Genomic DNA, 24422 nt, shown 5'->3' with positions numbered 1-24422 from the left:
CTAAAAGGACTAGACAGGTTAGATGCAATAAGCATTTTCCCGATGGTGGGGGTGTCTAGAACCATATGAGGATACGGGACAGACCATTTAAGACTGAGATGAGGAAAAAGTTCTTCACCCAGAGGAGTGAGCCTGTGGAATTTGATACCAAGAAAGCAATTGAGGCCAAAAAACTGTATGTTTTCAAGGAAAGTTAGATAAAGCACTTGTGGTGAAGGGCATGAAAGGATCCTGGGGGAAGGCTGGGTCAGGCTATTGAGTTGGATGATCAGCTATGATCATAATGAATGGTGGAACAGGCTCAAAGGGCCGAATGGCCTCCTCGTGCTACTATTTTCTATGTTTCTATGTACTTACACCAGGAAAACCCTACTTACTTCCCAGATCCGCAACTTTAAAAAAAAAAAATTTAGAGTGTCCAATTTTTTTCTAATTAAGGGGCAATTAGCATTGGCAGTCCACCTACCCTGCACATTTTTGGGTTGTGGGGACGAAACCCGCGCAAACACGGGGAGAATGTGCAGTTCTAACCACTGGGCCACCGTGTTGCCCGCCCCAGATCCTCAACTTTGACTCCCAGTAGTTGCTGTCCCCTTCCGAGTGGCAAGCTGCACACACATATATCAATATTTCACACTGAGGTCTGCATTTGTAAGTCACTGTCTCCTTACCAGTACTTGCTGGCGGGATGAGATGTGACAGTGAACTTTGAGTGAGGTCGGCACAAAATGCTTTTGGAATGTTTTCTGTGCATCCATGAAATGTATCCAAAGGGACAATGAGTGATACCCACGTTGGTTCTGACCAGGTAGAATAATGGCCTTTTAAAACCTGGTTGATTCAGGTGCGTTCCTCCTTTGGAAAAAAATTGGATACTCTAAATTTATTTTTTTTAAAGTTGAGAATATGGGAATTAAGTAGGGTTCAGCAGATTAGGGAGAATGGGGGTCGAAGGAGCAAGAAATGACTTGTATGGATGAGATGAACTTTGAAAGGGTTTAGGGAGGTGGGAGAGCAACTGGAGAGACAGATTTTGAGGAAAATGGCAGATGTTTCACTTGGTAACATGGAAAATCAGGGAGAAGCATCGGAGGCAATTGAAAGGATGGCTGGTGCCTAGCTTGATGACAAACAATGCATGAGCTTCTCACAGTTGTTAGAAATGGAGATCACGGGTGGCAGGGTGGCGCAGTGGTTAGCACTTCTGCCTCACAATAATAATAATCGCTTATTGTCACAAGTAGGCTTCAATGAACTTACTGTGAAAAGACCCTAGTTGCCACATTCCGGCACCTGTTCGGGGAGGCCGGTACGGGAATTGAACCTGCGCTGCTGCCTTGATCTGCATTACAAGCCAGCTGTTTTGCCCACTGTGCTAACCGAGGACCAGGGTTCAATCCCGGCCCCGGGTCACTGTCCGTGTGGAGTTTGCACATTCTCCCCGTGTCTATGTGGCTCTCACCCCCACAACCCAAAGATGTGCAAGGTAGGTGAATTGGTCATGCTAAATTGCCCCTTAATTGGAATTTAAAAAAAACAATGGAGATCACGGTGGTAGATGAAGAGGCATCACAGGAATAGTTGGTTATGGAGGGATGGAAAATTAACAGTCATCAGCTGAGCACGGGGTGAGTTTTATTTGAGTTATTGGCAATTGAATATTGTTGATTCAGTTTCTGTTTGCAGCCTGCAGCAAGGGGCAATGTAGATGTTGGGCTGGAATTTCCATTCAGTGTTATTGCTATTCTTGTCCACCAGGGGATGCCAATGTAAAACATACAATCCATCAAAATGACATTTCGAATTATATTTTATCGTCATTTGTAAGTATTCAATTTTTTTCTCTTGATTCTTTATAACCTCATTATTCCTCAGTGTTATTTTATGTGTGTGGAAAAGCACTTGAGGGCATTGCCTTTTAAACACAATTGCCAGGGATTTCCAGGCCATTATTCCATTCCTAATTATACTAATGGACGATTTCAGGGCAATCCAGGCCCCTTCACTTCTAATGCTGCGGGTATTATCTCCATCTGTTAGACTGCTACCAGCTCTCATAGCTTCCAATTCTGAAATGCAGAAAGTCAATTTAGACCCCTGTGATAGTTCTACTGATGTGACTTTCAGGATACAGCCAGTGAAAATCATCGCCCATCTTGATTTCTTTGACCTTGCAGAGTTTGCGACAGCAATACTGCAAACTGGCATGTGGGTTTCCAATGTGCATTATGATTAGATTCTTAATAATTCAAAAGCATGGACTTCCGGTGGCGTTTGTAAGCGGGTCGGCCGCATTGAGAGGAGCTCCCGCCTAGAATGTGGTAAGAAGACGGAAGTCTGGTCCCAGGGAAATTCTGGAGGAATACAAAAAAGTTTTAAAGAAACTTGGTGAAAGTTTTTTCCTTTACTTTTTTTTGAAGGAAGAATTTTTTGTTTTTCTATGAAATAAAATAAAAGATTGAAGAAGGAAAGAAGGGTGAAAAAAAACGGAAAAATAAGAAGTCGCTAAAGGATGCGAAAAGCAGCATTGAGGAAGGGAGGAAACGTGGGCTCGCCATTGAATGAGAGGACCAGCAAAAGTGCTGACAAGATGGCGGATGCCAGACCGCACGGTGGGGCCGCACTACTTACGGTGGAGAAGATGACCGAGGTGATGGCGGTGGGTCTGGAACAGCAGTTTGCGAGGCACATGGAGGTTTTGAGGAAGGAGATGGTGGTCGCATTGAAGTCATTGGTGGAGGAGGCAATCGCCCCGGTGAGGGTAGCTGTGGCAAAGACATCGGCCGAGGTGAGAGAGCAGGGCGAGAAGATGAAGGAAGTGGAGGAGGCCATGTCGCAGCACAGCGACCAGCTCATCTCTATGGGGGACGAGCTGCGGAGGGTGGTGGAGGTCAGCAGAGGACTCCGAGCAAAGCTTGAGGACTTGGAGAACCGTTCGAGGCGGCACAATCTGAGAATTGTGGGCTTGCCCGAAGGGACAGAGGGCCCAAGGCCAACAGAGTACTTTGCTAAGAAGGTGGCGGAGTTGATGGGGGAGGGTCAGAACCCCTCCCAGTACGAGCTGGACCAAGCTCATCGGTCATTAAGGCCGAAGCCCAAAGTGAATGAGCCGCCAAGAGCAGTAATTATCTGCTTCCATAAGTGCTGCATGAAGGAGAAGGTGTTAAGCTGGGCGGAGCAGAAGCGTGAGGTGCAGTGGGATGGTGCTGGAGTTTGGATCTACCAGGACTTGACAGTGGAGTTGGCAAAAAGACGAGCGGCGTTCGGGCGAGTGAAGGCGGCACTGTACAAAAAGGGCGTGCGATTTGGTATGGTATACCCGGCGAAGCTGAGGGTGACGTTATGATGCCAAAGACTTTTACTTCGAGACAGCGGAGGTGGCTGAGGCGTTCATGAGGGCAGAAGGCGTGGGACAGATGTGAGGAGCGGAGCTGGAACAGACACTGTGGACTGTGATTGGGGAGCTAGAAAATGTATAAATGCTACAACTTTCTTTTTACTGACGTGTATTGTAATTTACTTCTCTTTACATTGTTACAGAGTTCAAGTTATTGGTTGGGTTGATTGGCATTCTGTGTTGCGACGGTTATATCTTATTTTAGTGAATTGTATGGGTTGGATTGTTTTTGTTTTTTCTTTCTTTGGGACTGGGTGGGAGGGGACAGTATACCTTGGATTGATGCTGGGAAATATTTTTTCAAGAGGAAATGTGGGGGGGGGGCGGTTTGGGAGGGGGGGAAGGGGTTCGATGTTAATAATGGATCGGGACGGGTCAAGCACATGGGCAGGGCCCGGTGGTATGATGATGGTGGATAAGAAGGGTGGGGGGGGGGGGTGAGAGACCCCCAGTTAGGATAGTCATGTGGAACGTGAGGGGATTAGGAGGTCCAGTCAAGAGGTCAACGGTGCTTGTGCATCTTAAAAGTTTGAAAGCCGATGTAGCAATGCTGCAGGAGACTCACTTGAGGGTGGAGGACCAGGTGAGACATAAAAAGGGCTGGGTTTGTCAGGTGTTTAACTCTGGATTTGACGGAAGGGCTCGAGGGGTAGCGGTAATGGTCAGCAAAAGAGTACGCTTCCAGGTGGAGAAGGTGGTGGCAGATCAGGGGGGTAGATATGTGATTGTGACAGGGGTGCTGGAGGCGAGGTTAGTGGCGCTGTTAAGTGTATACGTCCCAATTGGGACAATGTGGGATTCGCAAAGAAGGTGTTTGGGGCCATCACCGACTTGGACACACACAAACTGATAGTGGGGGGTGGGACTGGAACTTGGTGCAAGAGCCAAGGTTGGACAGGTCATGGCCACGCTCGCTGGTCCCATCAGGGGGGTGAAGGCATTGGCTGGGCTAATGGTGGAAATGGGAGGGGTGGACCCTTGGAGGTTTCTGCACCTGAGGGAATGGGAGTACTCGTTTTTCTCAGCAGTCCATAAGGTATTCTCGCGGATCGACTTTTTTGTGGTGGGGAAGGCTTTGCTGGGTGGGATTAAGGGGTCGGAATACAATTGCAGTGTCAGATCATGCTCCGCATTGGGTGGATATGGTACTGGAGAAGGGGGTAGCGCAGAGGTCGTGGTGGAAATTAGATGTGGGACTTTTGGGGGACCAAAAGGGTTCTATGACAAAATTGAAAAGGTAATTGAGGAATATGTAGGTTTCAGCTGTACGGGTGAGGTGCCGAAGGCAGTTGTCTGGGAGGCTCTAAAGGCGGTGGTGAGGGTTGAGGTGATTTTGTTTAAGGCCAGGGTGGACAAAGAGGAGAGGTTGGAGCGGCAGAGGGTAATAGATGAGATGTTGGAGGTAGATAGAAGTTATGCAGAAGATGGGGACCCAGCGAAGCTGGAAAAGAGGAAGGAACTACAGGTGAGCTTTGACCGACTATCTACCAGGAAGGCGGTGCGCCAACTGAGATGAGCAAGAGGTGCAGTTTACGAACATGGAGATAAGGCGTGTTAGCAGGTCAGCTCTGGAGGAAGGCAGCAGTAAGGGAAATTGTTCAGGTGAGGGATAGGGCAGGGAAGTTGGTGGTGGCACCGGATCAGACTAACAAGGTTTTTGAGGAGTTTTATGAGAGGTTGTACAGGTCAGAGCCACCTGGGGGAGATCGTGAGATGCAGGAATTTCTAGATGGGTTGGAGTATCCGAGGTTAGGGGAGGGGGACAGGGCTACATTAGAAGGAGCGAGAGTGAAGCAGGAGATAAAGGATGTGATTGGCAGTCGGGGAAGGTCGCAGGGCTGGATGGGTTTCCGGTGGAATATTATAAAAAATTCAAGGATAAGCTGGCACCCCTGATGGTGGGGATGTTTGAAGAGGCGATAGGGAAGGGGGTGTTGCCACAAACTTTGGGGCAGGCATCGATTTCTCTGTTGCTAAAAAAAGATAAGGATCCGACGGAGTGTGGGTCGTATAGGCCCATAACACTTCTGAATGTGGACGCAAAAGTATTGGCGAAGGTACTGGCGGGTAGGCTGGAGGAGTGCCTCCCGAAGGTGATAGGTGAAGATCAGACGGGGTTCGTGAGAGGGAGGCAGCTCTTTTCAAATGTTAGAAGGGTATTGAACGTGGTTATGGCACCGGCAGAGGGGAAGGAAACAGAGGTGGTTGTGGCATTGGACGCTGAGAAGGCGTTTGACCGGGTAGAATGGGGGTACTTGATGGCAGTTCTGGAGCGGTTTGGGATTGGACCAAGATTTGTGAACTGGATAAAGCTACTATCTAAGGAGCCGAGGGCGAGTGTCCACGCAAACAACATCAGCTCGAGATACTTTTCTCTCCACCGTGGGACTAGTCAGGGGTGTCCTATGTTCCCCCTGCTATTTGCACTCACGATTGAGCCGTTGGCCATCGCATTAAGAGGTTCAGGGGTATGGAAAGGAATAGTGCGCGGGGGGAATAGAGCATAGGGTGTCCTTATATGCCGATGACTTGCTGTTATACATGTCGGAACTGAGTGTGTCGATAGGGGGAATATTGGAGCTGCTTCGGGTGTTTGGGTCTTTCTTGGGGTACAAACTAAATCTAGACAAGAGTGAGTATTTTGTGGTGTCTCGGCTGGGGGTGGGGGCAGGGGTGGGGGCTGCCATTCCGTAGGGCAGGGACTCACTTTAGGTACCTGGAGGTGCAGGTTGCCTGGGCGGGGGGGGGGGCTCCGCAGGTATAACATTTCTAGTTTGGTGGGGAGAGTGAAAGCTGATCTGGCAAGGTGGAATGGTCTCCCTCTGTCACTGACGGGTCGGGTACAGGCGTTTAAAATGAACGTGTTGCCGCGATTTCTGTTTATTTTTCAATGCCTGCCGATTTTCCTGCCAAAGGCTTTTTTCAGAGAGATTGAGGGAAGGATTACTTCGTTCATATTGGGAGGGAAGGTGGCCAGAGTTAGAAAGGTGCTGCTACAGAAGGGAAGGCAGGCAGGGGGTTTGGGTCTTCCGAAACTGATGTATTACTATTGGGCGGCGAATGTGGAGAAGGTGCGGAGCAGGGTCAGAGGGGTTGATTCCCAGTGAGTCAGAATGGAGGAGAGTTTGTGCAGGGGGTCGGGATTGAAAGCACTAGCATCAGCACCGCTCCCGATAGCCCTGGCGAAATACTCAGGGAGTCTGGTAATAATAGCTTCATTGAGAATTTGGAGGCAGTTTCACCAACACTTCAGGTTGGGGGCAGGGTCAAGAGAAATGCCGATTCGGGGGAACCACAGATTTGAGCCAGGGAGGTGGGATGGAAATTTTTGGAAATGGGAGGAGAAGGGGATTAAGACACTAAAAGATTTGTTTCTTAGGGGTTGGTTTGCAGGATTGAAGGAGCTGGAAGCGAAGTATGGGCTGGAGCAGGGGGAAATGTTTAGATACATGCAGGTTCGAGATTTTGCCAGAAAGGAGATACAGAGCTTCCCGGTGGAGCTGGCCTCCACATTACCGGAGGAGGTGCTGACGACAAGAGGGACTGGAGAAGGGGGTAGTGTCAGCGGTTTACGGAGCTATTTTGGAAGGGGAGAAGGCACCACTGGAAGGGACAAAAGCAAAGTGGGAGGAAGAGTTGGGAGTGGATATGGGGGAGGTGAGGAGTGAATGCCTCCACCTTGTGCGCGAGGTTGGGGCTGATACAGATGAAGGTGGTATACAGAGCACACCTCACGAGGGCGAGGATGAGCCGATTCTTTGAAGGAGTAGAAGATGTGTGTGAACGTTGCGGGGGGGGGGGGGGGGGGGGGCTCTAATCACGTTCATATGTTTTGGTCCTGTCCAAAGCTGGAGGATTACTGGAAGGAGGTTTTTAGGGTAATTTCTAAAGTGGCGCATATGAAACTGGACCCGGGCCTTCGGGGTGTCGGACCAGCCAGGATTGGAAATGGGTGCGGAGGCAGATGTTGTAGCCTTCGCCTCATTGACCGCCCGAAGGCGGATCCTGATAGGTTGGAGAGCAACCTCTCCACCCTGTGCTCTGGCGGGCGGGGGGACCTGTTGGAATTCTTGACTCTTGAGAAGGTTAAGTTTGAACTGGGGAAGGATGGAAGGGTTCTGCAATTCATGGACATTATTCATTATGCACTTTCAAGAACTGGAGAACATTGAACATTAGTTGGGACGTGTGGGTGGGAGGGTTGGGGGGAGGGGGGCATGTGTTCATGGCGACTATGGGTGATCCCTAATTCCTTTTTGTCATATGTTTATGTGAACATGCGGGCTAATGTTTGGGGTTTGGTGGGAGGATGGGATCGTTGTTATTGATATGGGGATTGACATATTTGTTACTGATTATTGCTTATTTCTGATGGGTATAAATTTGGGAGAAAATGTGAAAAAAGAGAATAAAAAATATTTTAAAGAAAATAATTCAAAAGTATGGGCGGCATGTGGCACAGTGGTTAGCAGTGGAACTGCGGGTCTGAGGACCTGGGTTTGAATCCCGGCCCTGGGTCACTGTCCGTGTGGACTTTGCACACTCTCCCCATGTCTGCGCGGGTTTCACCCCTACAGCCAAAGATGTGCAGGTTAATTATTTTTTTTCCAATTAAGGGGCAATTTAACGTGACCAATCCACCTAACCTACACATCTTTTGGATTGTGGGGGTGAAACCCACGCAGACGCGGGGAGAATGTGCAAACTCCACACGGACAGTGACCCGGGATCGAACCGGGTCCTCAGCGTCGTGAGGCAGCAGTGCTAACCACTGCGCCACTGTGCTGCCCTAACTTTCAATTTTCAATCAGTGATCTCATTCCACCCCACATAAACCCCAGGAACGCTCAGTTCCTGCTGAGGGAACAAACATGATTGGGAGGGAGTAAAGACTGCAGGGAAAGGGGTATCGACAGATCCAGAAATACTATAGAAAATGAATAGGCAATTGGTTGAAAGAGTCTAATAGTCATTTGCAAGATAATGAAGAAATGCCTGCTGGCTGCAATCTTTACTGATAGTGGACTCAACAAGTGAAATCTATGTCAAAGTTGACAATATCCAGCCATTAAGCTCCAGTGTCTGTTATCAGTGTTTGAAACGATCTTTTAAAATTGGCATTCTGAGCAACCTTGTTTTCGCATGGGATGGAAATTGCAGCCCTGCATAACTTGAACATTGTATAATTTGTTACAGTGTTAAATACCGTGAAGCTAAATTCGCAGAAGCGTAATTCAGAGTCTGTGAAATAAACAAAAGAGTACACAAAGTAAATGGCGACACTTTCCTGCAATCAGCTTATCTGTGGAAATGGCAAATTAAGAAATCATTTACAACTCCTTCAGCAGTGAAGTTATTTCTTCCCTGTCATCCTCCCGCTCACACACAGGACAGAGGTGACCATTCGACCCATCGTTCAATCGAGGCACCCAAGATAGTATTAGATGAACATTTGAATGGAAGTGAGGCACAAGGAGGGATGGCACTAAGTCATGATGCTCTCGTTTGGACAGCCGGTGCAGAAAGGACGGGCCGAATGGTAACAATCCCGCTCTTTCGCTTTAGCCCTGCAATGATCCCCTGTTCAAGGGTTCGTCCAATTCTCCTTTGAAAGTAAACATTAAATCAGCTTCCACTTCCCTTTCACACAGCGTCTTCTCGATCTTAACAAAGCTGTGTGTAAAATAAAACTATCAGGGCAATCTTCTCCCAATTGGTTAAAATGCAAAACTTGCCGTCTTGAATCCTGTGAAAGCCCGTCCCAATACCCCAGCAGAAGTAATGAATGGATTGTCCACATTGCTTTCCGGGGTATTCGTTATTTCACGATTAAATCGTGTACTCATCAATCTTACTGCAAAAAATAAACGTTGGAACAAACTGTAATTGCTGCGTTTCCAAAGTTTGAAATTCGACGATACAGAGAATGGATTGGTAAACATCTGCTTTGCGTGGATTGTAACCTTTACCCCTCCACACTTGGGAAATGAGTTTCAATTTGTACACAAACCCAGCAAATGTAACAATCCCAACACACAATTCAATAATCCCAGCTAACGGCTCAGACGCAATAAGGTGACCGGATCTCTGTCCTCCCATACAGGATTAAAAAAAAACCTCTGTAAAGTCTAACTGCAATATCCACAGCAGGGTTTTCCTGAAGCAACAGGTGTACCTGACTCTGGTGGGGTCCGGTTTCAAATTGCTACATTCACACGTCTCCTTTCATGTGAATCTTTCTGTAACAGGCACGATTAGCAGGAGAGAGAGAGTGGAGGGACGAGTCTTGTAAATTACAACCTCCCGTCCCTCCTCCCCCTCCCATAGTTTCAGTTTCTACATCCTCCCAAGGACAAGTAATGATTACTGAACTCAGGAATTCGGCTCTCTTGTGACCTCGACTTTGGAATTTGTGTGAAACGTGGTAACCAGTAGATGCTGGCAAACAAGAGTGTGTTTTATTTTAAATCGCTGAAGATTTAATTGGAATTGTACAGACCATTCGGTCCATCGCCACACCCTTGCCCATTCTGCTTGGCCCCGTGTCATTGCCTCCTTTCCTCCCCTCTGTCACAGGTATTTTGCTCAAATTCGCCTTTTGAAAGTTACAACTAAAGTCTGTTTCAGTCACTCTGCCAGGCAGGGAGACAGAGGGGGAGAGAGAGGGGGGCGTCTTTATTCTTACACTAGCCGCACGATTGGCTGGAGTATGATATCTGCTTACAGGTAACTGGGGTTGCGGAATGGCTAATAAAGCTGTGGGGATAAATGATACAATTTGGTGTAAACTGCCACCTACACGTGATAAAGCGCAGCCTGCGTGTATTGAGACAGAGAGAGGGAGAGCCTCGCCCAGTGTGTTGTAGTGAGACAGGGAGCCTAGCCCAGTGTGCTGTAGTGAGACAGAGAGCCTAGCCCAGTGTGCTGTAGTGAGACAGAGAGTGGGAGAGCCTAGCCCAGTGTGCTGTAGTGAGACAGAGAGGGAGAGCCTAGCCCAGTGTGCTGTAGTGAGACAGAGAGGGAGAGCCTAGCCCAGTGTGCTGTAGTGAGACAGAGAGAGGGAGAGCCTAGCCCAGTGTGCTGTAGTGAGACAGAGAGAGGGAGAGCCTAGCCCAGTGTGCTGTAGTGAGACAGAGAGGGAGAGCCTAGCCCAGTGTGCTGTAGTGAGACAGAGAGTGGGAGAGCCTAGCCCAGTGTGTTGTAGTGAGACAGAAAGCCTAGCCCAGTGTGCTGTAGTGAGACAGAGAGTGGGAGAGCCTAGCCCAGTGTGCTGTAGTGAGACAGAGACAGGGAGCCTAGCCCAGTGTGTTGTAGTGAGACAGAGAGTGGGAGAGCCTAGCCCAGTGTGTTGTAGTGAGACAGAAAGCCTAGCCCAGTGTGCTGTAGTGAGACAGAGACAGGGAGCCTAGCCCAGTGTGCTGTAGTGAGACAGAGACAGGGAGCCTAGCCCAGTGTGCTGTAGTGAGACAGAGAGGGAGAGCCTAGCCCAGTGTGTTGTAGTGAGACAGAGAGTGGGAGAGCCTAGCCCAGTGTGCTGTAGTGAGACAGAGACAGGGGGCTTAGCCCAGTGTGCTGTAGTGAGACAGAGACAGGGAGCCTAGCCCAGTGTGCTGTAGTGAGACAGAGAGCCTAGCCCAGTGTGCTGTAGTGAGACAGAGACAGGGAGCCTAGCCCAGTGTGCTGTAGTGAGACAGAGAGCCTAGCCCAGTGTGCTGTAGTGAGAGAGGGAGAGCCTAGCCCAGTGTGTTGTAGTGAGACAGAGACAGGGAGCCTAGCCCAGTGTGCTGTAGTGAGACAGAGAGCCTAGCCCAGTGTGCTGTAGTGAGAGAGGGAGAGCCTAGCCCAGTGTGTTGTAGTGAGACAGAGACAGTGAGCCTAGCCCAGTGTGCTGTAGTGAGACAGAGACAGGGAGCCTAGCCCAGTGTGCTGTAGTGAGACAGAGAGCCTAGCCCAGTGTGCTGTAGTGAGAGAGGGAGAGCCTAGCCCAGTGTGTTGTAGTGAGACAGAGACAGGGAGCCTAGCCCAGTGTGCTGTAGTGAGAGAGAGGGAGAGCCTAGCCCAGTGTGTTGATGTGAGAGAGAGCCTAGCCCAGTGTGCTGTACTGAGAGAGAGCCTCGTCCTGTGAGTGTGACGGCGCCTCGATACGAATCTCTCTACCTGCTTTCAATTCTGTTTGCTTTCGCTTTGATTGGACCCGCGGTCAGAGCCTGTGGAACAACTTGCACCATCATTGGGCGAGAACCTCAAACCCTCTCCTGGGGAGGAGAGAGAAAGAGAGTGCGAGAGAAAGAGCAGCCAAAGTTCTTTGTTACCAGGATCGATTTTTGAGGAACCAGTTGCACTTTGGATTCTGAAGGCGCCATCCTCCCGGAGCGGGAGCCGAGAGAAGGATATCCCGGGGAATGTGCAAGTGCTCCGGTGCAGTTTGTGAGCGGGGAGACAGACACACCATCAGGATCTCGAGAAGTGGGTGATATCCCCGTCCATGTTCCGCAGCATTTGCCATCTGCTGTCAACAGGGAATGCGCTGAAAGCCTCGGGATTGTTTTAAAAACACCTCCCCCAAAATAGAAAATAATTGCGAACCACTCGATCACCGAGTGGTGTGTGTGTGTTTAAACGGCCAAACACAGGCAGCCCGGAAATCTAAGACGACCGACTAAGAGAGACACCGAGACTGCAATAGAGACGGATTTAAACCATTTTTATTTTTATTTTTCGCCTTTTAGTTACAACCCTCCCCTCCAAATCGGATCGCTTCATAAGCCACTGGGAGACGTGTTGTTTTGCAGATAGTGAGTGAGTGGCTGCCAAACTATCGAGGCGTGAGGTCCACCATCCCAGTTCCTCAGCACCGACCCGGGTCAACATGAGTTGGTCCTGTTGCAACATGAGGAGGTAAAAGGGGAAAACAGAAAAGGAATTTGTCCCCCCTCAAATAAGGGACTGGAATAAGATTTTGTTGCACCCCCGCCCCCCCCCCCAAAAAAAATAATTGATAGGACATGGCTAAGAATTCCCCAGATGGGTCCAGAGAGGATCTGAGTAAGCTGTCCGACGAGGAGTTGGTGAAATGGGGGAAGGTGGAGCTGGTGAGGAGGCTCCGGAGGAGCGAGGCTGAGCGGGTCAGCCTGATGCTGGAGCACGGCAGCCTGATCAAGGACGTGAACCGGCGGCTGCAGCTCCACCTGCACGAGATCCGGGGGCTGAAGGACATCAACCAGCGGCTGCAGGACGACAACCACGAGCTGCGGGAGCTCTGCTGCTTCCTGGACGACGACCGGCAGAAGGGCCGCAAGCTGTGGCGCGAGTGGCAGCGCTTCGGCCGCACCACCGCCGGCGCCGTGTGGCGGGAGGTGGGCGCCCACCAGCAGAAGCTGCGGGAGCTGGAGGCCCGGCAGGAGGCCCTGCTGCGGGAGAACCTGGAGCTCAAGGAGATCGCCCTCATGCTGGACGAGGAGCGCAACGACGCCGGCAGCCGCAGCTCCATCGACAGCCTGACCAACCTGCAGGGCGGCTCGGGCGCCAGGGACGTGGGCGACGGCAGCAGCACCTCCAGCGCGGGCAGCGCCGGCAGCCCTGACCACCACCACCAGCACCACAAAACCGGGGACAAGGGGGCTCCCAGCAAGAGGTCCACCGACGACCTTTCGGGTCCCCCTCATCACAGGAGCATCCCCAATGGGCTGAACGGTGAGTACTTTGGGGTGTGTGTGTGAGGGGGTGGGTGTTGGTGCTGCTGGAGGGTGTGACATACACTTCTACACCTTGTCAAAGTAAATGGCAGGGAACTGCGACCAAAATAACTTCAGTGGGGCTTAGCCATGGACTCACTCGCAGGTGGCTATACATTCACAGAGGGAAACCGTCTATTTAAGAGTCCAAAGATGTGCAGGTTAGGTGGATTACTCCTTTCGCGACCAAAGGTTAGGTGGGGGTTACAGAGATGGGGTGGGGGAGTGGACCTAGGTAGGGTGCAGACTGGACGGACCGAATGGCCTCCTTCTGCACTGTAAGGATTATTTGACTCCGACAACATGCTGCGTGTGAAATAGAAGTTTACATAGTAAAGTTACCAGTTATGCTCCACCTGATCAGGGGGCCGGTTTTGCTCAGTTTGCTAGACAGCAGGTTCGTGATGTAGAACAAGGCCAACACTTTGGGTTCAATTCCTGTGCCTGCTGAGATTATTCATGAAGGCCCCGGGCGTCTTCTCAATCTTGCCCTTTGCCTGAGGTGGGGTGATCGTCAGGTTAAATCACCACCAGTCAGCTCTCGCCCTCAAAGGGGAAAGCAACCTATGGTCACCTGGGGACTTTACTTTGTCAGATCAGTTCACACTCAAATTTGATTGAGTCGTTCCCTTAATGCTCTGAGTTAAAACATTGTAACACACCGGCAGAATACTCAAAGTATAACCACTGTATCCAGTCATTTGAATTGAGCAGCTAACCGTATCTCTATTCTCCCTTTGCAAGAAACAGATTTGATTTCTATATAAATAGGCATTCCTTCTTAACTTTCCTTTGACCACATATGTGCTTATAAATAGACCAGAAATGGGATATTAAATAGTATTGTGGGATTTCCCCCCCCCCCCCTCATAACTTCCTAAATCCACCTTTATTTTCCACTTTGTACTTTATTAAGTATCATCCTGCAAAATTACATTCCCGGTAATGGGCATGTCTCGAGATTCACATACTGCTGTTAATTAACATGCAAAAACATCAACAGTGTCCCATTTTGTGTTAAGAGGAATTTTGGGCCCAAGTTCAGTTATTTCCTGCCACTGTGCCTGGGCAGCACATTTAGGCAGCTGCAAAACAAGTGTTGTCACTTCAGATTCTGGAAAGGCATCATAGACATTTCAGCATTTGGAATCAAAAGGGAATCCAATTCAGTTGTTTTATTTGATGGTTTTGCATTTCCTTTCCATGTCAGAACAGCCAAATTGACCTTGTAAAATACAGGATTCCTAATCCATGGATTTATTTCTCTAACGCATGATAAATCATTCCATGTGCCATACTGGTAACAAAGCACCCAATGTAAGAATTTCTTTACTTATAGAGTTTAAGTTACAAAAGCAATCAGGAGCCACTCTGTTTTCTTAAAAAAAAACTTTCAGGAGAAACATTGCTGGAAATAGTCAGATGGTTTGGAAGCATCTGTGGAGTGAGAAACTGAGTTAACATTTCAGGTCAATGACCTCTCATCAAAGTGATTCCTCCAGAAATTGAGGGATATGAGAAGTGGGTGGGGACATGGAGTTAAAGTCGATGATGAGTCATGAGTATTGAATGATGGAACAGGCTGGTATGTTCCATTCCCATCACAATTTCTTCAATTGAACAACTGGGTTGTGATATAATCCTGGAGTGTCATGCGTAACCTTACAGTTTCTTAATTAGGGCATGCCTTTGGTACCGGAGTCGTTGCAAAATTGAGTGCATTGCATTCAAAATACACATAGTATCATTACCAGTTAATTAGTATGCTAGTTTGGTTCTTGTTTTGGAGATAGCTGGCTGCAGCATAATTACAAGCTGCTGTGGTTCGCAATAATGGGCCCTGGCCTGTTGGGCACCCTGATGCATGCAGTGTTATTACATCGCATTGCGGAGTGATCTACTTTAACACCACTTTAACCATATCGGCGCTTTTAAGGACAGAGGGAAATAAAAGAAAGACTTGCATGTCTCGAGTGGCTTCCACAACCGAGCGGTTTGTAACCAATGAAGAGCATTTGAAGTGTAGTCATAAATATGGCATAGAAAGTGGGGTTGGGAGGGACAGTTGCAATTTGGCAATTACCTTATAATTGGTGTGGGGGCCCTGTGGTTAGCACTGCTACCTCACGGCACCGAGGACCTGGGTTCGATCCTGGCCCCAGGTAGCTGTACATTCTCCCTGTGTCTGCGTGGGCCTCACCCCCACAACCCAAAGATGAGCAGGGTAAGTGGATTGGCCATGCTAAAATTGCCCCTTAATTGAAAAATTTTAAAAATAAAGATCTTTGACATACATCTGAGAAAGCATTCATCGTCTCATGTGAAAGTTGGCAACTCCAGGAGTGCAGCATTCCTTAGCACTGTGCTGGGATATCAGCCTTGATTTCTTTACCTCTTAAACGGGATTTGAACCTAGAATCCCGTGACTCAGTGGCAAGAGTGCTTCCAATTGAGCCGATACCTCTCTCAGAAAGAAATTAGAAGTAAATTGTCAGCACCAGAAGTTTTTTTTTGTTGAAAAAGGCTTCCTAGTAGCTTAGTGAATTGATGCATTGCCTGGTGTCGTAGGAATTCATACAAACCACCATTTACCAGTTTTGATCCGAGATTCATGCTGGTCTCAGAAGCAGGACAATAGTGAAAACTACACATGACCGTTGCAGCCCTGCATGGGAGAAGGAAAAAATAGTGTCAGTTCTGCAGTCAAGTTTCCTATATTTTTGGTACTTTTAAACCTTTGCATCGAAATTGAATTGATTTGTGCTGTGCTTTATCTGTCTTTTCCTCCAATGTCTAATGATAAAGCCACGGGAGAGCAAACAGTTGGCATTATTCTTCTGTTCATTGGACAACAATATGCTTTAACATAGTAAAATGACCCAGGCACCCCACAGGACCTTTTTATCACCCAGAATTGTACACCTGAGCCCCTGAAGGAGGTTTTGGCGCAGCTAACCAACAGCTTGGTGAAGGAGTTAGGTTTGAAGAAATGCCTTGAAGCAGGAGGGAGAAGTTTGGGGAAGGAATGCTATGTCTGAAACAGCCGGCATTAGTGAAGTGATTAAAATTGAAGGTGTGAAAGAGGTCTGAATCTGAGGAGCACTGTACTCTTGGAAGGTTGCAGGGCTGGAAGGGTTTACAGAAATATGGAGGCATGTGACAAAAGCAAATTACTGCAGATGTTGGAATCTGAAACCAAAACAGGACCCGGGTCACTGTCCATGTAGAGTTTGCACATTCTCCCCGTTTCTGCATGGGTCTCACCCTCACAACCCAAAGATGTGCAGGATAGGTGGATTGGCCACGCCAAATTGCCCCTTGAATTAAAAAAAAAAGTACCTGGATATGTTCTTGGCAAGTCGTGACATTCAAGGCCATGGGCCAAATGCTGGCAAATGGGATTAGATAGGACGGTCTGGTATTTTTACATGTGTTGGTGCAGATTCGGTGGACCAAAGGGCCTCTTCTGCACTGTGTTATTCTGCGATTCTGACCAAGGCTAAGAATCTTATCGCGGCATTGTCGAGCTGGGTGCCGGTGTAGGCCAGCGAGCCCAGGCTGCACAGGACTTGGTGTGTGTTAGGATATGGAAGATGACTGACCGCCTTTGAAAGAAAATTGTATCGATATGGTTCTGTGTACTGTCTATTTCACTTAATCTTACATATTGTGAGCCTGTTGTGGAAGAAGTGAGAGAAGAATCACAACCATCAGGAATTCCTACTCAGCAAGTCTCGAGGGTTAAATAAATATCAGTAACATGTTCCACAATATTCCTTATGTTCTTGTTTTAATGCACAGCAAGAATACATGAGCTTGTTATTGATTAATTATCGTGTTTGGATTTTGTAAACATGGAATGGAACCTGTATTGCATCCAAACTTGGAGCAGGTTATTTATTTAAAACTGATTCCAATGTCTATTGATTCTATTTACATGACCGTTGAAAGCAAGGATAAAGCAACAAGATTATTCATTTTCTCATGATCTGATCACTGTTAGATATGCAGATAATGGTGTTTAGCTACACTTGCCATTTTATTCTTGGAACCGTTATCCAAGCCAAAGGGCTTCACTGTGATCTTATCAGTCTGTTTCCTCTAATCTATCCTGCTTATCCCGGGATTACATTGGGCATACTCCAGTACCAGTGTGTTTGGGGGACAAAAAATGCATCTCGTTTTACAGCCATGATCCTCCAAAGAAAGGATGGGTCCTTTCCAAGTTATGCTTGATGTAACCTCATTGATGCATTTACTTTGCTAACCTGCTGAGATGTAGCCATTGTTCTTTCATTCTTTGTACCCTGCATCTGCACAACGTTTTCTGGACTGCAGATTAACAAGGGGTATTGTGCTTGAGTTTACGGTGTTACATTGAAACCAGCAAAACTGCTGGCAGCAAACCAAAGCTTGGTGGGGGTGGCCTGTGGTGGATTAGCATTGTTGACTAAACAGTCCAGAATCCACTAGTTGCTGTGATTTGCATCAACACAGCAGTTACATTTACTTACTCAGTTAGTCCCATACAAGTTGACAGATGATATACAATTTGATGCCTGATATGACCTGGTGGTGGCAGCTGGGTTTCCAGGTGACCTCTGGGCCATTGTGCTGTTGGGTAGATGACCCTTTGTGAAATAGGGAGGAGGAGGGAGGTGTACAGCTGGTCGAACCTGAAAAGTTAGCTCTGGCACACTAAGCTGCGCAGCGGGCAAGGGTTGCGCACGTGGCTGCAGGCGAAGCCTTGGAAGACTGGAAGAGGTTGCCGACTCATTGGGTTTTGCCCTGTAGAATTGGCCTTTACCAGCTCTCAGGGCCTGAGGGAAATGAAACCTTTCTGTATTTTGTTTTATTTGGTCACGGGATGTGAGTGTTGCAGGCAAGGTTAGCATTTATTGTCCATCCCTAATTGTCCCTTTGAAGGTGGTGGCGAGTTGCTTTCTTGAACCGCTACAGTCCCTTTAGTGTAGGTAACCCACAGTGCTGTCTGGGGGGGAAGGGGGGGGGGGGGGGGGGAGGGAGGGAAGAGAGAGAGAGGAGATCCAGCATTTTGGCCCAGTGACAGTCCAGAATGATATAGTTCCACGTCAGGATGGTATGGCTTGAAGGGTGCCTTGCACGTGGCCTGTTCCCTTTGATTTGCTGCCTGTGTCTTTCTAGATGGTGAAATCACAGGTTTAAAAGGTGCAGTCGAAGGGTCCTTGGTACCAGAAATACCCACATCCCACAAACAAACAATAAATTATAGTGGGGGAGGGGAGGAGGTGGGGGGGGATATATTGGAGGAAAATGGAAGAAAGAAAAAGTGGGGATGGATAAAGAAAAGTTGGATGCGGGAGGGAAAAATATCAAGATAAATTTTCCTCAAAATCACTAATGTATCTGTGTATTTTATCACTTGCATGGGCTTTAAGAAATTAAAGTTGATTTCAGTCAATCTTGTGCTTGGATCTGAGGGAGAAAGTCCTGGGACTGAGAAGTTAAGAGGGAACTAGTGTTAGAAATGGTACTGCATTCATTTCGTGCAGCTGGCATGTTTTACAAATGACATCATTTATTAACCGGAAGGAATAGTATTAAATGTGTAGAAAGAATGTGGTCAGTCAGGTTTGGAGCTGGAATTCAGGTGATAGGCAAGTGGACTATATTGCATCTGCTCACCTGTTTAAATTTGTCAGCACCTGGTGACCTCAATGCACCTGTAGCAGGTACGCAAAGATGCACAGTCTATTTAAATCTTTTCACTGCTGCAGTGGCATTTCCTGGCTTATTTACATATCTTAACAGTAGATTTGAGTTATCACAACAATAGAGTCGAGCTGAAAGTTGTGCGGAGGGCGGCACGGTGGAGCAGTGGTTAGCACTGCTGCCTCACGGCACTGAGGTCCCGTTCGATCCTGACCCCGGGTCACTGTCTGCGTGGAGTTTGCACATTCTCCCGGTCTTTGCCTGAGTCTCACCCCCACAATCCAAAGATATGCAGGGTAGGTGGATTGGTGGAGCATTCCTTGCCGAGGCCCTGAAATTAAGTGAAGTCTTGTTTAATAGTTGGAGTCATTATTTGCGCTGCCAGCGCCGGGAAACACCCGGCTAAACGCGCTCGATGATTTCTTTTAAATCGCGCCCATAGTTTTTCTTCTCTTAATAATGGTTTTATGTTGTAATTTTACAAACTGGAAGAGAACATCATACTAGCCAGCATTGCACTTTATACAGGCATTGTTCTTTAATCTTCAGTGAAGCACTATGGAAACCGCCATTTAATGCTAGGGGTTTCTGAGATAGCCCATTATTATATTGTACTTTACACTTCATTGGCAAGAGGCTACACTTGGCTTGAAGAAGGAGTGGATTAGTAAGCTATTTGATTTTAATTGTATACCCATAACCATATAAAAAAACATATACTATTGTCGCATGGAACATGATAGCTGGTATGGTCAGGAAAAGAGCCACATTTAATTACTAGTTGTGAACTTGTCTTTCCAATTTTAATTGTGAGAATTATGACATTGAAAAGTAAGTTTTTAAGGGGCCTTTTTCTCTCTCACATGATTGACAAAATTGACCTTTAACTATTAATCTCGAAGTGCTGGCATGAGCAGAGCCAAATGTACCAACATGTTATCGACCACCAGAGTGGAAATTGGCACACTTTAAACAGACTCAAATGGAAGTGTGCCACATTGATCTATTGGTATAGGTGTCATTGGGGAGGGTGCAGGGTGCACACTACAGTGGGAGTGGAAATTGACATGTGATTGAAATTTAAAGGGCTGGAGACAATTAAGGGGGAGCACTTGCAGAACAGGCGCCAGTCGCCTTCTGCCCTTCCTGTGTTCCTATCATCATAGGGAGTCTCTTTAGCAGCCTTTGCCAGAGCTGAAGGAGCAGAAAGCACCAAGAAGAGGCCAGCAAAATTGAAGGGGTAAAGAAATCCAAGGTGCAGGCATGAATCTTCAGGACGGTGCTTATTGAATTTTTTTTATTTTTATTGAACAATACAGCGCAGTACAGGCCCTTCGGCCCACGATGTTGCACCGAAACAAAAGCCATCTAACCTACACTATGCCATTATCATCCATATGTTTATCCAATAAACTTTTAAATGCCCTCAATGTTGGCGAGTTCACTACTGTAGCAGGTAGGGCATTCCACGGCCTCACTACTCTTTGCGTAAAGAACCTACCTCTGACCTCTGTCCTATATCTATTACCCCTCAGTTTAAAGTTATGTCCCCTCGTGCCAGCCATATCCATCCGCGGGAGAAGGCTCTCACTGTCCACCCTATCCAACCCCCTGATCATTTTGTATGCCTCTATTAAGTCTCCTCTTAACCTTCTTCTCTCCAACGAAAACAACCTCAAGTCCATCAGCCTTTCCTCATAAGATTTTCCCTCCATACCAGGCAACATCCTGGTAAATCTCCTCTGCACCCGCTCCAAAGCCTCCACGTCCTTCCTATAATGCGGTGACCAGAACTGTACGCAATACTCCAAATGCGGCCGTACCAGAGTTCTGTACAGCTGCAACATGACCTCCCGACTCCGGAACTCAATCCCTCTACCAATAAAGGCCAACACTCCATAGGCCTTCTTCACAACCCTATCAACCTGGGTGGCAACTTTCAGGGATCTATGTACATGGACACCTAGATCCCTCTGCTCATCCACACTTTCAAGAACTTTACCATTAGCCAAATATTCCGCATTCCTGTTATTCCTTCCAAAGTGAATCACCTCACACTTCTCTACATTAAACTCCATTTGCCACCTCTCAGCCCAGCTCTGCAGCTTATCTATATCCCTCTGTAACCTGCTACATCCTTCCACACTATCGACAACACCACCGACTTTAGTATCGTCTGCAAATTTACTCACCCACCCTTCTGCACCTTCCTCTAGGTCATTGATAAAAATGACAAACAGCAACGGCCCCAGAACAGATCCTTGTGGTACTCCACTTGTGACTGTACTCCATTCTGAACATTTCCCATCAACCACCACCCTCTGTCTTCTTTCAGCTAGCCAATTTCTGATCCACATCTCTAAATCACCCTCAATCCCCAGCCTCCGTATTTTTTGCAATAGCCTACCGTGTGGAACCTTATCAAACGCTTTGCTGAAATCCATATACACCACATCAACTGCTCTACCCTCGTCGCCCTGTTCAGTCACCTTCTCAAAGAACTCAATAAGGTTTGTGAGGCATGACCTACCCTTCACAAAGCCATGCTGACTATCCCTGATCATATTATTCCTATCTAGATGATTATAAATCGTGTCCCTTATAATCCCCTCCAAGACTTTACCCACTACAGACGTGAGGCTCACCGGTCTATAGTTGCCGGGGTTGTCTCTGATCCCCTTTTTGAACAAAGGGACCACATTTGCTGTCCTCCAGTCCTCTGGCACTATTCCTGTAGCCAATGATGACATAAAAATCAAAGCCAAAGGTCCAGCAATCTCTTCCCTGGCCTCCCATAGAATCCTAGGATAAATCCCATCAGGTCCCGGGGACTTATCTATTTTCAGCCTGTCCAGAATTGCCAACACCTCTTCCCTACGTACCTCAATGCCATCTATTCTATTAGCCTGGGGCTCAGCATTCTCCTCCACAACACTATCTTTTTCCTGAGTGAATACTGACGAAAAATATTCATTTAGTATCTCGCCTATCTCTTCAGACTCCACACACAATTTCCCATCCCTGTCCTTGACTGGTCCTACTCTTTCCCTAGTCATTCGCTTATTCCTGACATACCTATAGAAAGCTTTTGGGTTTTCCTTGATCCTTCCTGCCAAATACTTCTCATGTCCCCTCCTTGCTCGTCTTAGCTCTCTCTTTAGATCCTTCCTCGCTACCTTGTAACTATCCATCGCCCCAACCGAAACTTCACACTTCATCTTCACATAGGCCTCCTCCTTCCTCTTAACAAGAGATTCCACTTCCTTGGTAAACCACGGTTCCCTCGCTCGACGCCTTCCTCCCTGTCTGACCGGTACATACTTATCAAGAACACGCAGTAGCTGATCCTTGAACAAGCCCCACTTATCCAGTGTGCCCAACACTTGCAGCCTACTTCTCCACCTTATCCCCCCCCAAGTCACGTCTAATGGCATCATAATTGCCCTTCCCCCAGCTATAACTCTTGCCCTGCGGTGTATACTTATCCCTTTCCATCATTAACGTAAACGTCACCGAATTGTGGTCACTGTCCCCAAAGTGCTCTCCTACCTCCAAATCCAACACCTGGCCTGGTTCATTACCCAAAACCAAATCCAACGTGGCCTCGCCTCTTGTTGGCCTGTCAACATATTGTTCCAGGAAACCCTCCTGCACACACTGTACAAAAAACGACCCATCTATTGTACTCGAACTATATATTTTCCAGTCAATATTTGGAAAGTTAAAGTCTCCCATAATAACTACCCTGTTACTTTCGCTCATATCCAGAATCATCTTCGCCATCCTTTCCTCTACATCCCTAGAACTATTAGGAGGCCTATAAAAAAACTCCCAACAGGGTGACCTCTCCTTTCCTGTTTCTAACTTCAGCCAATACTACCTCGGAAGAAGAGTCCCCATCTAGCATCCTCTCCGCCACCGTAATACTGCTCTTGACTAGCAGCGCCACACCTCCCCCTCTTTTGCCTCCTTCTCTGAGCTTACTAAAACACCTAAACCCCGGAACCTGCAACATCCATTCCTGTCCCTGCTCTATCCATGTCTCCGAAATGGCCACAACATCGAAGTCCCAGGTACCAACCCACGCTGCCAGTTCCCCTACCTTGTTTCGTATACTCCTGGCATTGAAGTAGACACACTTCAAACCACCTACCTGAACGCTGGCCCCCTCCTGTGACGTCAAATCTGTGCTCCTGACCTCTATACTCTCATTCTCCCTTACCCTAAAACTACAATCCAGGTTCCCATGCCCCTGCTGCATTAGTTTAAACCCCCCCAAAGAGCACTAACAAATCTCCCCCCCCAGGATATTTGTGCCCCTCAGGTTCAGATGTAGACCATCCTGTCTGTAGAGGTCCCACCTTCCCCAGAAAGAGCCCCAGTTATCCAAAAATCTGAAACCCTCCCGCCTGCACCATCCCTGTAGCCACGTGTTTAAATGCTCTCTCTCCCTATTCCTCATCTCACTATCACGTGGCACGGGCAACAACCCAGAGATAACAACTCTGTTTGTTCTAGTTCTGAGCTTCCATCCTAGCTCCCTGAAAGCCTGCCTGACATCCTTGTCCCCTTTCCTACCTATGTCGTTGGTGCCAATGTGGACCACGACTTGGGGCTGCTCCCCCTCCCCCTAAGGACCCGGAAAACACGATCCGAGACATCACGTACCCTTGCACCTGGGAGGCAACATACCAAACGTGAGTCTCTCACGCTCCCACAAAATCTCCTATCTGTGCCCCTGACTATAGAGTCCCCAATTACTAATGCTCTGCTCCTCTTCCCCCCTTCCCTTCTGAGCAACAGGGACAGACTCCGTGCCAGAGGCCCGTACCCCATGGCTTACCCCTGGTAAGTCGTCCCCCCCACAAGTATCCAAAGCGGTATACTTGTTTCTCAGGGGAACGACCGCAGGGGATCCCTGCACTGACTGTTTTTTCCCAGTCCCTCTTACAGTTACCCACCTATCTCCAATCTTTGGTGTAACTAATTCCCTGAAGCTGCTATCTATGACCCCTTCTGCCTCCCGAATGATCCGAAGTTCTTCCAACTCCAGCTCCAGTTCCCTAACTCGGTCTTGGAGGAGCTGGAGATGGCAGCACTTCCTGCAGGTAAAATCAGCAGGGACACTAACTGCATCCCTTACCTCAAACATCCTGCAGGAGGAACATTGCACTCCCTTCCCTGCCATTCCTCTAACTTTCTACCAAGATCTGGCTAACAACTAAATTAAATTTTTATAAAAAATAATAATAATATAATAAAATATGGTACTTACCTCAGACCAATGGGTTTTATTATTAGGTTAGAGGAGGAGGGCGGGTGGGAGACACTACACGTGTAGTGTCTCGGGTTTCCTCTCCACCAGAATTTATTGGTGAGGGTCTTCCCAGACGTCCGCGGGTCGACTTCCTGATCCCGCCTAAAAAACTAATTTTAAAAAAAAAAAGAAAAATTCTCAGCTCCTGCTGAAATTGACTAACCAGCCAGCTGTTCTCACGCCGCCGAAATCGACTGGCCTGCCCCTGCAAAGACAAGTGCTTTTAAAGGTTGACTTACCTCCCAGCAACCTCCTTCCGCAGTGCTCCCGCTGAAACTGACTC

General features: G+C 47.9%; 1 protein-coding gene across 4 annotated transcripts in view; it reads left to right on the top strand.

The window, feature by feature from the left end:
* Window positions 1-11396: 11396 nt before the first annotated feature.
* Window positions 11397-24422, top strand: part of LOC140404466 (coiled-coil domain-containing protein 85C-like) — a 274572-nt gene continuing 261546 nt past the window's right edge. For 2 of the 4 annotated variants that reach the window (XM_072493061.1, XM_072493051.1), the window contains exon 1: window positions 11397-13090. In XM_072493061.1, coding sequence (XP_072349162.1) covers window positions 12403-13090 — 688 coding nt within the window. In that variant the 5' untranslated portion in view covers window positions 11397-12402. The remainder of the gene's footprint in view (window positions 13091-24422) is intronic. The other 2 variants (XM_072493080.1, XM_072493071.1) reach the window with 2 other exon arrangements.

Source organism: Scyliorhinus torazame, chromosome 2, assembly GCF_047496885.1.
Source record: "Scyliorhinus torazame isolate Kashiwa2021f chromosome 2, sScyTor2.1, whole genome shotgun sequence".
Lineage (NCBI taxonomy): Eukaryota > Metazoa > Chordata > Chondrichthyes > Carcharhiniformes > Scyliorhinidae > Scyliorhinus > Scyliorhinus torazame.
This window is presented reverse-complemented; position numbering and strand designations above follow the sequence as displayed.